The sequence below is a fragment of the Medicago truncatula genome, chromosome 5, assembly GCF_003473485.1.
Source record: "Medicago truncatula cultivar Jemalong A17 chromosome 5, MtrunA17r5.0-ANR, whole genome shotgun sequence".
NCBI lineage: Eukaryota > Viridiplantae > Streptophyta > Magnoliopsida > Fabales > Fabaceae > Medicago > Medicago truncatula.
In genome coordinates this window covers 9,953,344-9,968,981 of record NC_053046.1, presented here as the reverse complement: position 1 = coordinate 9,968,981, position 15,638 = coordinate 9,953,344, and the positions used below count along the sequence as shown (strand labels likewise).

The 15,638-nt window shown below is 30.6% G+C and overlaps 1 protein-coding gene across 1 annotated transcript; it reads right to left on the bottom strand.

Moving 5' to 3' along the window:
* Positions 1–7,151: 7,151 nt before the first annotated feature.
* LOC11405802 (RING-H2 finger protein ATL8) lies at positions 7,152–8,349 on the bottom strand. Its single transcript, XM_003612363.3, has one exon. The coding sequence runs from the start codon at positions 7,945–7,947 to the stop codon at positions 7,300–7,302; it is 648 nt and encodes a 215-aa protein (XP_003612411.1). The 5' UTR covers positions 7,948–8,349; the 3' UTR covers positions 7,152–7,299.
* Positions 8,350–15,638: the final 7,289 nt, after the last annotated feature.

Below are 15,638 nucleotides of genomic sequence, written 5' to 3'. Positions count from 1 at the left end.
GAGAATTTGAATTTGAATCGTAACTGTAACAATCATTAGTCAAACTCAGAATCACTAGAATCCATTTTTCCATAAATCTAAGGGTTAACTTAAGACAAAAGAAAAACGAAAATGTTTATAGTTGATAAACTCGTACAATTAAGATAAAATTGTTTGGTAACTGAACTTTCAACACTACCTTATTCATTAAAATGTTATTTGATATTACTTTAAATTGATTAATTAGTATAATTGTTAATTTTATTTCGTAAAAAAACACCATTAAAAATTTATCAAACACTTTAAATCTTATATGTTAATTTACTCGCTATCAACTATCAATTATTTTTAAGAAGCTAAACTAACCTACCGAAATCAGCGTCGAGGAGAATCGAACCTGAGATCTTGAGAGGACTAACTATCAATTTTATGTCATTTTACTATCAACAAATTTATCGTTAACTTAACCATTCCTTTTTGTCAAATTGAGCCTAGTGGACTTGAGTAGTTATGTCTGAGATTGGGAATATGCAGACAGGCTAAAGACTAAAGTGGCCGCAAAGTTGGCAATGAAAATGGCTTCCATATACGAGGGAGCTAGTGAGATAGATATGATATAATCTGTTAGCTTTATGAGATACAATTTGAAATGTAAAGACAAGTGATGGATGTCATTTTTTGTAAGATTGCACTTTTATAATAGCATCACATGGAAGTGGATGAGCAACTTCTAATAGGACCATTGTTTCCTGTGTGCTTGCTTCTGTTCTGTCCCATTCTTGGTGGCTCCAGAAAATCTTAACATGATTCAATATAAATTTTTTCCTATCCTGTCTATATCATAACTGTTTAGTAGATCATATCTTGTGTTGTGGGGTAGAGCATATAATGTGTCAAAGTTAAATATGTTGTTTTTGTTTTTTTTTTACCAAGATATCTCTCAACGACTAGTTAAAGACTAATTCTTCGAGATATTGATATTTATTTAAGGAGTTAATGTTATAAAAAAAATGTTTAAGAGACTATTTAATATCAAATCATGACTATATAATGTTTAAGAGACTCGATTATCTGTCAATGTTGTACTTTAAGTCGTTTTGGTTGGTGAAAGTGCTTTTCTAACCAACACTGAGGTGCACATGGAAGCTACAATTATTTAAAGTGAAAATAAAAGTGCATGCTAAAATGATTATTTAACAAGCATGTGACAAAATAGAAAACAGGCAAACTCAATATTTAAATGTTCTTTATTATAATTAAGTTAGTTGGTTGACATGTTTTTAGTTGTAGTTTTCCTTGGCTATATAAAATAGCTTGAGGTTTCGTTTGAGAGTTTTAGTTTGTCAAACGTATATTAAAAATCTTACATGGAATGAAATGTTGAACAATATATAATTGAGAAGACCTATATACCTTATGTCTTAAAAGTTTAAAAGTTTTTGATGATGATATGATGTCTAAATTGCTTGCGTGGTCGCTCTTAGATAAATGAATTGATTCTTTGATGTTTTAGGTTCCCCTTAAGTCCTAACTTTATTATCAAAGTCTAGTTTGACTTTTGATGAGCTGCAGGAGTGGATTCTCATGTTGGATCAAAGATGTGGAGAATCATGCATTAGAGGGAGAGATTGTTGGTGTGTCAAATGTTTCCACATTATTTGAAAAAGTAGATTATGAACAATATGTAAGTAGAGGACTTATATACCTTAATGCCTTAAGGTTTTTGGTGAAGATGTGGTATCCAAATCATTTTTGTGATTACTCTTAATTAATTGTAAGATTTGCTCCCCTCAAATCCCAAGAAGGATGGGAAAATGTGTTGAGAAAAAGGGAAGAAATAAAAGAAAGAATGATAGTCGCTCAATATGAATGAGAGATTTTTTTTTTTTAGCATGTAAAACTTCTTTAATATGAAAATTTAAAAAATGAATTGGATGAGAATTTAAAATATATTACATAAACATTTCCTTTTTACTTTTTGTTAACTACAAAAACAATCCAGTTCAAATAAGAGAGATTTTTCTCTCTTTCCCCCTCGTCCCCACCCTCCAAAACACTATCATTTCCTTCCCTCCAAAATTTCGAACAAATCCCCAATCTTAGTATCTTTATTGAAAGACAACATAAATACTAGTTTATAGTGTTGATATTGAAAGGAAGCTACCTATATATAATGTTTTCATCACTTCATGCCTCCTTGTATTTCTTAATATGCAACTCTCAGCGTTGCCTTAATGTAGGCATTCATTGTCTTTTTCACATTTTTTAATAAAAGTTGTCGATATAATTAATGTGTCTGTTTTACGTATTAATATTACGAAATTATCCTTTGTTTGTACGTGTATTAAATTCGACTTTTTATATTTCAAGACAAGATAGTAGTATTAATTAGGGGTATGTTTAGGAAAAAAAATAATAAATGCATCTAATAATTTGAAAAGAGAATTACATTTAGGGACAAAAATAAAATCAAATGGTGTTAAGATATAGGGACGAAGGGAGTATAAGGCTTAATAAAATGGCAATGCTAGGAAAGATTTAGGTATTAGTCATGTTAGATTAGATACTTAAAATGAGATATGGTAGTTAATTTGAAATTAGATACCACTATTTTTGGACAGTTGCTAGAGGAAGTGTAGGTAGCATAGCATGCAATCCAAGTGAACAAGTTTGCCTGGAGATGTCATGTTTTGATAAGCCACAAAAAGTTTGGGAAAAGTAGGAAAAAAAAAGTAGGTAAAGTAACAAGTTATTGAGTCATCTCATCTCAACTTGATTAAAGAAAACAAAAAGAGAAAGTGAAATGTAATTAAGAGTGACAACTGGATGTATGTAATCTCTAGCAATCTTAATTAGTGCTTTCAAATCATGTATCTAGTCTTGATAATTAAGGGTAAAATACTGTTTAATGCTTTTCAAGTCTCAACTTTCCACTTTACTACTTATATTTTCACACTAAAAAGAGAAAAAAGGTAGGATGTTAAATTAATAAGATAATTACTCTACTCCTTTTTAAAATTGTTCATTTTCTTGATTTAATGGAGTTGACTCTCGCTCAGCATTTTTCAACAGTAGTTAACTCACATTGACATTTTTAAGATCGGTTGATCCAACTTAAAAGTGATTGAACTGATTAAAAAATAACAGTATGAGTTAACTACTTCTGAAAAATGTCGAATGTAAATTAACTCCCGCTGGATCAAGGAAATGAACAATTTTAGAAAGGAGAAAAATAATTTTCAATTAATTATATGTGTCCTATCAAAATCAAAAATTTGAAGATGCTACTAATTTATAAGCTTATATTATATAGTCCATTGAAGATGCCACCAATTATAAGCTTATATTATATAGTCCCTTAATTAGAGAGGTCTTAACTTTGATTAGAATTGGGATAAATTTGGATAGGACCATATGGCCAAAAGGCATCTTCACTTTTATTGTCTTTTAGCCCCATGAATAAAATAAAAACACATGCACCACCTTTATTTCTACTTTTTGTCTTATCTTCTCTTTAAATTTGATTTTATTTTGATTCTTTGGACCATCAAAATATTTCCTTTTTCCTAAAGATACTTGTTTAAAATTGAAGACGAGTTTGAAAAAGATTCACGGATAGTAGAAAAATCAAGCTTGGTTAGCAAGTTTGTCAGCAAAGTTTTAAATACCATCACTCTTGAGTTGCAGTCTTTAATTTGTAGTATTAAAAAGTAAGAAAAATTCTTTAATATTCACGTCAAATTATACTGTGAAATAAAACAAGTAAAAATATTTACTTCTAAAATATGTTCACAGGAAGTGGCGAGATCTACATGCATTTTACTCGATAAAAAAATAAATGTTTAAAGAGATGTAAAAAAAGTGTTCACAACATTCTTTTTGAGGCGATTCTTGTTAATGATGATAGACATAAGGGAAATGTTAACCAATGTCTTTGCGACATTGATTAAGGAGTCAAATATAGTAATATTCTGCATTAAAAGTTGTGTAGTCAATGCATCAAAAACTTAAAAAATTTTATTTTTTACTTAAAATTTCCTTTTTTTCGTTTCCTTAATCAGTATCCCAAAGACATCGGTTAGCATGACCTAGATATAATTAAGTGCATTAAGAGTGATTAGTTGATAACGTGATTCCTTCGACCATGATAATCCAATCCCACAAAAGAAGGCAACATGTGCTGTGTGTTTGTTTGCAACAAAACAAAGAAAGAGAGCAGAGAGACACAGGAAGTTAGAAACCAACTGCGCTGCGCTGGTTGTTTGTTTGGATAAATTAACAACGGTGGTTAGGAATGATTGATTGGCTGACACGTAAGCTTTCCTTTTCATTACTACGTTCTCTTTTGCAAGCTTGTGAGTAAGAATAATGTGATTAGTATAACTAAATTTAAAGACATGATTGTCTTTAATGTCCCTTGACATGACATAGCAACAGTAAAACTTTTATTTCATTTGTGCTTCATAAATATCTATAAACAAAGATTTTTGATAATTTATGGGACAGCATGATGAGAAAAGGAGTTGTTTTCACATGAATATTTAAGAGTGAGATGAAATTCAGTGGTAAATTATTTATTAAGTTCTATTATTTGGATAGAGTTGATAAGTAACAAAATTACCTGTTTTTACTATACATTTACTTATTTGACAAGAAACTTAATGATACCAACAAATTCAAATTCAAAATAAATATACTAAATAGATTTTTCTGATGCAATTGTAGTATTGAAAGATCATGGATGGAAAGCAAAACAAAAATGACAAGATCACTTAGTACCGATGCACTCTCGTTAACATGTTGTTAGCTTAGTGAATTGGTCGGAGAGTTAAAGTCCAAGCAAGAACACAATTCGTGTCTAGTGAATTATAGTTGTTTAGTGACACACATAGATGATTGATAGTGACTTCAATGGTGAAGAAACAACATTAACCTCTACGATCATACAATTCGCTCATCGAATTATTTATTCAATGTCTTTCTCATATTAATGGCAAATTGAGCAGTACACGTTATTGTAATTAAGCTTCATAACTTTCCCTAGTCAAAATGAATCAATGCCTTGCGTTACTACTGTGTGAGCTGAGTCTCTTCGCAGTTCTATTCCAACTTTAATATTTCGGATATTTTCCAATTCAACATTAACTCTTTAATTATGATTTCAAATTGATGTCGTGTCAAATTGGTATTCAATTGAGATCTCAGAAAGATCTTTATCATAAATAAATAAATTTGTACTTTTATTATATTTTACCATTTCAATTCATTTTTTTATACATATTTAATTTTAAATTATTTAACTTTCTTTTGCTAATTAAATCATTTAACTTGTTTGAAAGAGATAGTGTCTCCTTAGGTGGCGTGAGTGCTTCTCGACTCCAGTCGAAATGCAAAAGCAACAGAGACATAGCATTGCAAGCCTTTCTCAGGTGGATTGTTCTCCACCTCATCCATCGCCTCTATATCTCAGTACGTTATGGTTGTCTTATCAGTTGTTGAAACAACCTCTGAGTCCCCCAAAATAAAAGAGTCACCATGGAAACACGGTGGTTTAACTACTCTATCTTTACACGGTTTGAGATCTAATGTTTTTGTTGGTGTTTTATGGTTTCCTTGTTATGCTCTTTTTTTTTTTTCCTTCTATGTTTTGTTTTTCTTAATTTGTTTCAAGTTTGCGCTCTATGTGTTCGTTAAAATGTTTGAAAAAGTCGTGCTTTATCTCTACTATATTTTGAGAAAGAGACTTATGATGTCTATTATAATATTCGATATCTTTTAAGCCTCACAAATGACTTGTCAACATATGATTAGATTGGTCATCTTAGAAACCATCCAGAAGAATTGAAGAAGACTGACTTCTTAATCCGAAACCAATACCATCAGATACAAGACAACCAAGTGAATTTTTATAATATAGAATTTTACTCTCTACCCAACACTTTTCACTCGCGCCCTGCAGCCATGCCGAAAATACCCCTGAGTTAGTTAAGTAGCGCAAATGTTAAATTCTGTACTACTTAACTAACGTTGCGTGTGTTAACTAACGCAGGTGCAAATCTCAGCTTGCGTGAGTGAATTCACACTGGTTTTGTTTTTGCACATTCATGAGGTTTATTGCTTACGTGTTGGAATTTGTTAGAAAGGTTTATTATCACAACATCATAAAATGTATTCATGTTAGTTGCCAATTCAACACAGCATGTGCACTCAACTAACCATTGGTTTGTGCACCATTCAACATCCTTCATTATAGCATTCATGATGGACCTGCTAACAGTGGCAAAATTGGCTGTGGGAGGTAATGATGAAACATTATTCAACCTTGAATACAATGCAAAATATGTTATAAGCGGAAGCCAACACCATAAACTCATGCTCCAACATTGAAACATTGTGAATATGTCAAAACAAAATCAGCATGAGTTAACTCACGCGGTGTGAATTAAGTCATGCTGCGTGACTTATCATACTGCGTGATTTAACTCACGCAATGAATATTTTTTTCATGGTTGTAGGGCACGAGCGAAAAGTATAGGAGAAGAGCAGGATTCTATAATATATGCATAAACTCTTATGATTTTTTGTAATTGGTCGTGGCCCACCTAGACCTATATGAAACTCCAACCCCTACGGCATACAGTTAGTTAGATATATAAAAACTCCCCCTCTTAACAAATATACTTGCCCATATCTAAATATCTAATAAAATGAATAAATAAAATTTTCCCCATACTCTATTATCTATAATATATGGTTAATTAAGACAATCCTTTGCATTTTTTACTTTTAAATTAAAGTTACCTTTTTTATTAAAAAAAAAAAACTAGTTTCTATGCACAATATACAACTTTGGTAGACATGCATCCAATTAAACCAAATTATAGTGTCACTCAACTTAAGTTAATTCCTTTTGTAAAAAAAAAACTTAAAGTCAATTCCTAAAACATATACATTATCCAAAATCCCAATAATTAACTCGTGATTAATAAATCAAATGCAAGTTATTCATAGTATTGATTGAGTTTGGATTATGTTGAAACAACAGACTTTACTTATTAATATATGGTCGATTAAATTTTAGATCAGAAATGTGATGTTAAAAATAATGCAAAATAAAATAATCTGCACACACAATAAAATAACAAAAAAAGACTATACAAGACAAGAAGCAGTACAATACTAAAAATTGTCCAAATTCAGATATCTTTTGATCATTTTGAAGGGTTAAGAAGAAAAAAAGTACAAAAATTAAAATTTAAAAACCTACTAAATAAATACAAAATAAAAAATAAAAAAAAACTAAAAGTTGTTTTCTCTTCTTTAAGGCAAGAACCCACTGTTTCCACTATGATTGTGATGTGCAGAGTTATTACTACAACTACTAACACCCCCACTATTACTATTTGCACCGACATTGCTATCTTCTCTACTTTTCATCTCCGGTTCACTAACCGTAACTCCGGTAGCTTCACCTCCGTTCGCCGGAAACCTACCACACTTCTGACACCTCGTCACCGCCAGAATCTGCCTACAAGAAGGACAAGATGAGTGTGACCCAAGCCATGTATCAATACAAGCCACGTGAAAACCATGTCCACACTGTGGAAGAACACGGATCTCATCGCCGGCGGCGAAATCCGAGAGACAAATCGCGCATTCTGTTGTTGCTAACCATTTTCCAGGGTTGCTATCGACGTAAGAGAATTTGGGAAGTGATTGTAGAACTTTTTTCTTGAGTCCTTTGTTGGCTAAAGCTTGTTGAGGTGAGTTTCCGGCGCCGGAGTCTCGTCGGAGCCAAGCACAACGAGCGACGGCGATGAGTCCAACAACACATATTAAAGCACAGAGTAAAGCTGCGAGAATTACAACGAAATCTGATTCTATAGCTACGGCTTCCGGTGGCGGTGCCACCACTACGGTGGTGGGTGTGGTTTCCATTGAAAGGAGAATTCTTAGCGGTCGAGTCATGTTAGCGAGCGAGGGAAAGTGTTTGATGAAATGTTTGAGTGAAAGAAAAACAGAGAGAAGGTTTTGGTTTGTTTGGGGTGTGGAATGAATTGTGGGCTTAAATAATAGGGGTAGGTATTAAATAGGTTGGTTGAAAGTGGTTTCGTCTTGATGATGATGATTTGAGAGAGAAAAAATATTTGAGTTTTAGTGGGTTTGTTTAGGGATAAGGGATTAAGGGTTGTAAGAGGATTTGAGTCAAAATCATGACTAGAAGTTAGAGAGGGAGAGAGAGTGATAGGAAGGTTCATGGTAAGGTAGGGTATGGTACAATTAAGTGGACCCTTTAGGAAGGCAAGTGGGTTAGGATTGTAAAGGGACAAAAGTGGACATAAGCTAAAACATTTGCCTCAAGATGTTTTGCTTTCAAATTTCCTACCTTATTGATATTTCTTTTATGTTTTGCTTTCAAATTTCCTACCATATTATTAACTTATAGCTTAGATAAAGTTTTGGTCCTCTATTTTAACACGAGAGTAATGATATTTGAATAACTATTTTGATACAATTTTTAGGACAACTTTGTTGTTCTCTCTTTTCATTGGTCAAAAACAATTAAGAGAGAAAAAGAAAGAGAGAGTAAGAAGATAATGTGAGTATGAGAGAGAAAGTTGTATATAAGTTGTACAAATATTATTTCTCTTAACATAATTACAATTGTAGTCCTTTATTTTTAATAGTGTAATTTTGGTTTATATTTCAGAAATTTTGACCTTTTAATTTGGTGATCAGATGATATGATATGAAAATAAATGATCTAATTGACAAGAATCTTCAAAATACGATGTGAAGTTAATTCATGATAAAAAGATATACAAATATAACATAGATCAATTGAAATGATTGAAGAATTTGAGAATAAATAGTTTATTGTCGGTCACAAATTAAATGATGAAAATCATGGATTGGTCAAAGTTTTTGACCAAAAATATGAAATTAGAAATATGAGACCAAATTTACAATTTTATCAAAACAAAAGGGTCAAAATCATGTTGGAAACCTCATTTAGTTTAGAAAAATAGGTCCACACCGTTTCGATCACTTGATAGAACAAAATTCAGGGTTGATAACACAATTAGTTTGAACTAAAAATTTGGGGTTCTGGGTTTAACACGTACGAAGAAATAAATATTAATTAAACAATAATTATTAATATTTATTATTAAAAGTAAAATAAAAACCAGAACAAACTTTGATCTTTATTTTTTGAGAAATGATATTTATACTACCATTTTGTAACAAGTTTTGTGACAATTTTCTCTCTCATATTCACATATGTTTTTACTTTATCTCTCTATTGCTTTGATTTTCGTGCCAAAACCTACTTTTCCTTTGTAAATTTATGGTTGTCAAATAAATTGTCTATCAAATGGTTGTTCAAATAACACACCTCTTATTTTTTTTGTTATAGGTCAATTGATAGGTTATAATTGATCCTAAATTTTTAGTCTCTTGATTCGGACGACACCACTAAAATTGTTCCCCAGATTCTCTTCTTTATGGAAGCAAGTTATTTCCATTTGACCAACACGAGTTGCTTGTAGATTTACATTTACTAATTTATTCGATTTTTTTACCAAATAACTTATCTCACCAACCTGTCGGCTTTCCCTATCTTATATTTTATATATACACATACAAACTATGTATATGATAAATTGGTTTGGTTTTAAACTATAAATATTACATATGTAGATAACATGCAAGTCCCTATCAACATAAATATAAACTATAAGTCAAAGAAATTTCAGTCGGTTCTAGAGAATATTAATACTTGACAAGGGAGGGGTCTGTTTTGGGAGAATATTTTGATCAGTTTCTTCAAAAAAAGGTTACGTGGAGAATAAAAAAATGTGAGTTTTGTATTCCAAAAAGTCATTTATATTTCATTAGTTTAAAAATGTTACAAAAAATAGATGAGAAATTGGATTATATTTTGTCTTATTATTATTATTATTATTTTCTTTTGACGGTATTTTGTCTTGTTTTTATCATTACAGTATGAACGGAAGCTTTTCATCTCTTTAAGATAATAAGAAAATAAATACTAACGAGTTCTAAAGATACATGACCCATTTTTATTTACATTATGGTGGAGTATATTTCAATATACTCTTTTTATTTGTGTAGAATTTGTATCGGATTCATATAATTTAGTGTCGGTTATATGAATTTCAACAAATAAATATAGTATATTGAAATATGGGTTAGGTTAGAAATATCAGCAAGATTTATTTTAACACCGACTCTCTTATTGATAGAAATATATGTAAATGACATCACTTTAAAAATGATTTTCACATACAAGTTTTTAGCACAAACATTTTAACATACTCCTTTTATTTGCGTAAAATTTACACAAGACTCATATAATTTAGTGCCAACCATTTTCAACAAATAAAAAAAGTACGTTGAAATGTGGATTAAAAATGTTAACATTAATTTTTTTATTAGTTGAAATACATGTAGGTCATCAATGAGTGAATTGACAGTTGCTATTATCGTCCAATTTTATCCAAAATTTTCTTTTGAAAAAACTCAATAATTCATGAATCTTTTATACCACGTCATCAATTGATACCACACATCATCGTAGATAACACCTCTCAAAATTCATCATAGATAACATTTGAATCTAACATAGAGATGACCTAATTGTAAACAAATTACAAGCGAATAAGCAACTTGCCCTCAAATTTGTAATCATCGTTCAATTAATTCTTAATTTATTCATCATATAAGATTGTATAATAGCATCACAATAAGTTAGACATTTTTTTTGAAAGAATATAGACACTTGCTTTTCAAACTTTACACTCTTATATATTTTCTTTCTAATTTCAATAATAATAAAATGAAAATAATGTTAATAGCATTGGACTCCTTTTGCATGCTAGCATTTGAAACCATGGATTGGATATTAAGCAAATCCACAATAGAATGCGAATCTCTCTACTTTGGGCAACTTTAAAATTCTAAATAGAAAAGCCTACCAATTACCAAGAATAAATATGTTCAATTTGATGCCACCATTGTATTCATATCATTAAGTTTGATGCAGTATCTTACCCTCTAACAGCTTTGATTTATGTAATTAACAACTTGTTGATAGTTTAGAAAATATTGCTGATAATTTAATTAGCCAAGATTAGCAAGTGGCTTTTGGCCCTTTTCGTGCTTCTTGGAAGAAAACATAAATTATTGAGAGTTGTAATCTTTGGATTCTTTTAATAGTTAGTGTATTTTAGAAGATAAGGTGAATGTGACTATCAAAAAAGTAATAGTAATTATATAAATATATTTTAATAAATTTCATCATTTATTATTATTTTATCTTTGAATGAGATATTTAAGATGATGATGATGATAATAACAATAATATAAAGTATTGATTAAAGTGATCTTCTCTAGAGTGGTGAATACATGATTCCATTTCGATTAACCACGTCTGTGTTTTTCTATTATATCATGATTATGATATATATTACTTTTTAATTAATAATTATAATTTTAATTATAAAAGTGCATTATCTATTCTATTATACCTTCTACTTTATATTTCTTTCCACTCTATTTCAGTTTTCTACTATGATAAAAAGTGTAAAGTTAAATCGAAAAGCCATATTACGTCAAGTTTAAACTATGCTGTGACTGTAATTAACTATTGCGCTTCTAATAGTCTTTTTCTTTTTACCAAGAACAAACTAATGATAAGATTCTTTAAAAGAAGATGTGTTTTTAGAAGCAAAAGAATTTTATTACTCCCTCCGTCCCGCAATAAATGATATATTTAAAAATGTGCAATTTTGATCTAATTTATTTTGACCATATTTTTCTACTAATATACAAAGATAAATAATATCATATAAGATGTCGTTAGATTCGTCTCGATGAGTATTTTCAAAATATCAAATTTTCATAATTTTTTCCAATATATTATTCAAGATATTTAAACTCAAAATTACGCATTGATATGCGTAATTGGGTCAACTGTGTCACTTATTAAGGGACGGAGGGAGTACTTGTATAAGAGGTATTCAAACCTACTACAAAGAGTCAAATCAAATATTAGAAACAAAAAATGGATTGACCTACAAATAAGCAAAAACAAGATTCCTATTTCTTTTTCTTCTCTACAGATAAACCAAGACCATGCTATCCGCTCAATCCTGTCAACCACTTCTATAATATTTGCAACCTTTCAGAAAAAAGAATGTCATTACGCTCCAACCATATGCACCATGTCGTAGCTAACCAAATTAGATGAGACAACTTTCTATCAGTCTTTCCTTTTCAAACCTCTTTAAAGAGTAGAAAATCATCGACCAATTCATCTCCCCGCCCTATTGTGTTCCAATCCATCCACTTAAATATATACTCTCATATTTTTTGAATAAGCTAAATTAGCTCATCTGAATTGACACTAAAGATAATTGAAATTAAAACCTTAAGGGGGCGTTTGTTTCCCTTCTGAAAAAAATATTCCCAGGATTCTTACGTTGGAACTAAACATGCCTTTGTTTGGTAGATAGGAACAAAAAAATAAGCTCAGGAATAAATAATTCCCAGGAAAAAAAAACACCCATGTTTACCCACGTTCTCCTCAATTTTATTCCCATGAGATGGGGTTGGGAAAACTTTATTCCCGGTAACCATAAACCCATGAGATGAAATGAAAACCCATGATTACCCTTTAATTTCACCATCGTAACATACTAAGATACTGAAATGATGAGGATCCCTTATATTGTTGAATTAATGTTAGTTAATGAGACAATAAAGTGATTGAAAACTCTCTAATACTAAATGCAATTGCATCACTAGTGTATAAATAATAGAGTACGTATAAGTTCTTGACCCAAAAAAAAAAATTACGAATAAGTTGCTTTATTGTCTACATGGACTAGGCTCCATTTTCGTAAAGCATATGCATAAAAATAATAATGCAGAAAGGATCGTATTGACATCATTTACATGTGGTTACTTGCTGATTGATTTCCTTGAATGTTTCTTTGTAGAATTTTCTTATTCCAGTTCATGTTTAATTAGTTGGTTTTCTATTTCTTATTAAACGGGTAAAATTGGAATTACATCATTCATTCCCAGGAACAAGTTTTGCAATACAAACACATTTCAATTATTCCCAGTTTCTTTTTTAATAAAATTCCCAGGAACAAAACTATTTAACCAAACACTTTTTTCATATTTTCCTAAGAATAAAAATCACACCTTTATATTTCAGGGAAAGATAATTCCTAGGAATAAATTGTGTATCCATAAAACAAACGCACCCTAAGAAGGAGAAAACTGTAAGGTCCAGACCAACACCACCAAATATACGCTCTCATATTAGTTCTCGTTTTTGGGCAGCTTGGTAATAAATGACTCGCTGTTTCAATTTCTCTAAAACAAAGTACATAACATTGTTGGTCTACATAATGCATAACTCAACTAGATTTATACTAAACAAATCACATTTTTTTCCATCTATTAATAGTTGAAATTGACGTGAGTTATTAACATCATATAAAATTAAATGGAATATGTATAAGTTAGTTAATTTGTATTTTCAACTCAAAGTTTTGAATAAAGATGTATTGTCCAAATATTTTAGGGGTTCATATCTTTTGTCTTGATACTCTTATGCTCCCTCAAGCTTTCCAACAAATTACATAATTTAATTGAGTTGCTCATCTCACATCAATCAACAATGATCCTTAACGAGAGAAATACTACGTTAATTTTAAGAAATTGAGGGTACATATATAGTGTCAAGAGGTATTGGTTGTCACATATTTATTTCGGTAGAGTTATGTGGATGCTTCTCAAACTCCTTATTGAGTATGACTCATAGTACTGGCAAGTGTGCAGAGTTGAATGAATGGAGATGGTAACACATTTTCTTGAACTTTGTTCCAAACGTTTTTGTCAAGGATATGAGGGTTCAAAGGTAATGTTGTAATTTAAACCATGCAAAATATTCAAATACAAGTTGTATATTTAAATTCTAATCTCATCTCTTACTAAATAATACAAAGGAACTACATATTCTCATGCATACACAATTGATCAAATTTCGTTATCAATTATCATGTTTTTTTGAAAGATAGTCTAGTGACTAGAATTTATTTTCTAAAGTAAATAATTGTAGTGTCTGAGATTCAAACCATGATCTTTACATATAACAATGCATTTTCCATGTCAACTGAACTATGCGCACGGAGATTCAATTATCATAGTTTTATTGTGCACTTATTTGTTTCTTTACTATTTTGAACCGGGGTGTTGTACTAACAATCTCCAACATCATGTATGTAGTCTCAAAGCATTGCTCTTTATGAAAAGAAAAGATGATATAAATCTCATCTCAAGCTATAGGGTTTTGTATAGAGAAAAGTCTAATTTAAAGACTAATTAATCCCATCTTTTCGGCCAAATTCGGTTCTTCAATAAAGGCATTATTTTTAATTTCCCTATTTTTAATTAGAGAAACACGGTGGAAAGAAACTTTAACTATGGCTTGAATTGATTGCACATAAAAATGTCCCCAATAAAGGGTTCTACATATTGTTTTACAAATCATATGATATAAAATATAAGATCATATCATATAATGTCCCACAAAATAACGAAATCTATGTGCCGTGACAAGAAAGAAAAAGGGGAAAGAGGAGAGAGTATTAATGCACCCAAAGTAGAGTGCGGCTTTTGAAGGTTTTTCCCACTTTGATAAGTGAGAGAGATAGGCACTATCCACTAAGCCTCATTCAACATGTGCTTCTGTCTGGCACAGCACTGTAAGGTCTAAACTCTAAACTCATTTTTCATTTTATAATAATGTTCCAAATAATTTCCAAATCAATCAATGATAGACAGAGGTTTAATCCGACGTGGAATTTCCTTCTTTCTCTATGTAACACTCCAAGAAACCCTTTAAAAAACCACTCCCAAAAGAAGTGATAAGTTATAACACACTTTATTTAAGCAAACTATTTTCAATGTAATTTTTTTATTGGTTACTTACAATTTATATCTAGAGTAGTATATTTGTACGACTATTTGTAACAACTTTTGTGACAACATTCTTTCTTTATCTTTTTATTGATCAAGAACAATAGAATGAGAAAAAGAAAGAGAGAGTTAGACCATAATGGGAATATGAGAGAGTTGTTCAAAAGTTGTCATAAAATGAATGTTCAAATATCATTTCTCATATATTTATCCACCAAACTTACATGAGATTCACATACTTTAGTGACACAATTTTCAAAATAGTTGATGGAACTATTTGAATTTCAATTGGTAGTTAACGATATATTTGATGAGAGTGTTTAAGAACATATATATTCAACAACTCTATAACTTATATATATTGAGATTTCAATACCTGCATTTACTTTCAATGTGGATCATGTATCCAATTTTCACATTGTCATTTTTAATCCGACTTCAATACCATGATAAACGAGTTTGAATCACATTCTCAAAAGTTAACTCAAAAAATGAGGGTGTCAACCACATTAACTCTAAAGCCGTGGCAAAATGAGACTCTAGTACAACTTTGATACCAATCTTCATGCCTAGCGTGAATCTGAATGTAGTTCCCATATTTTCACTCTTAACCGATTATGATACTATGCTTAATAGACTTG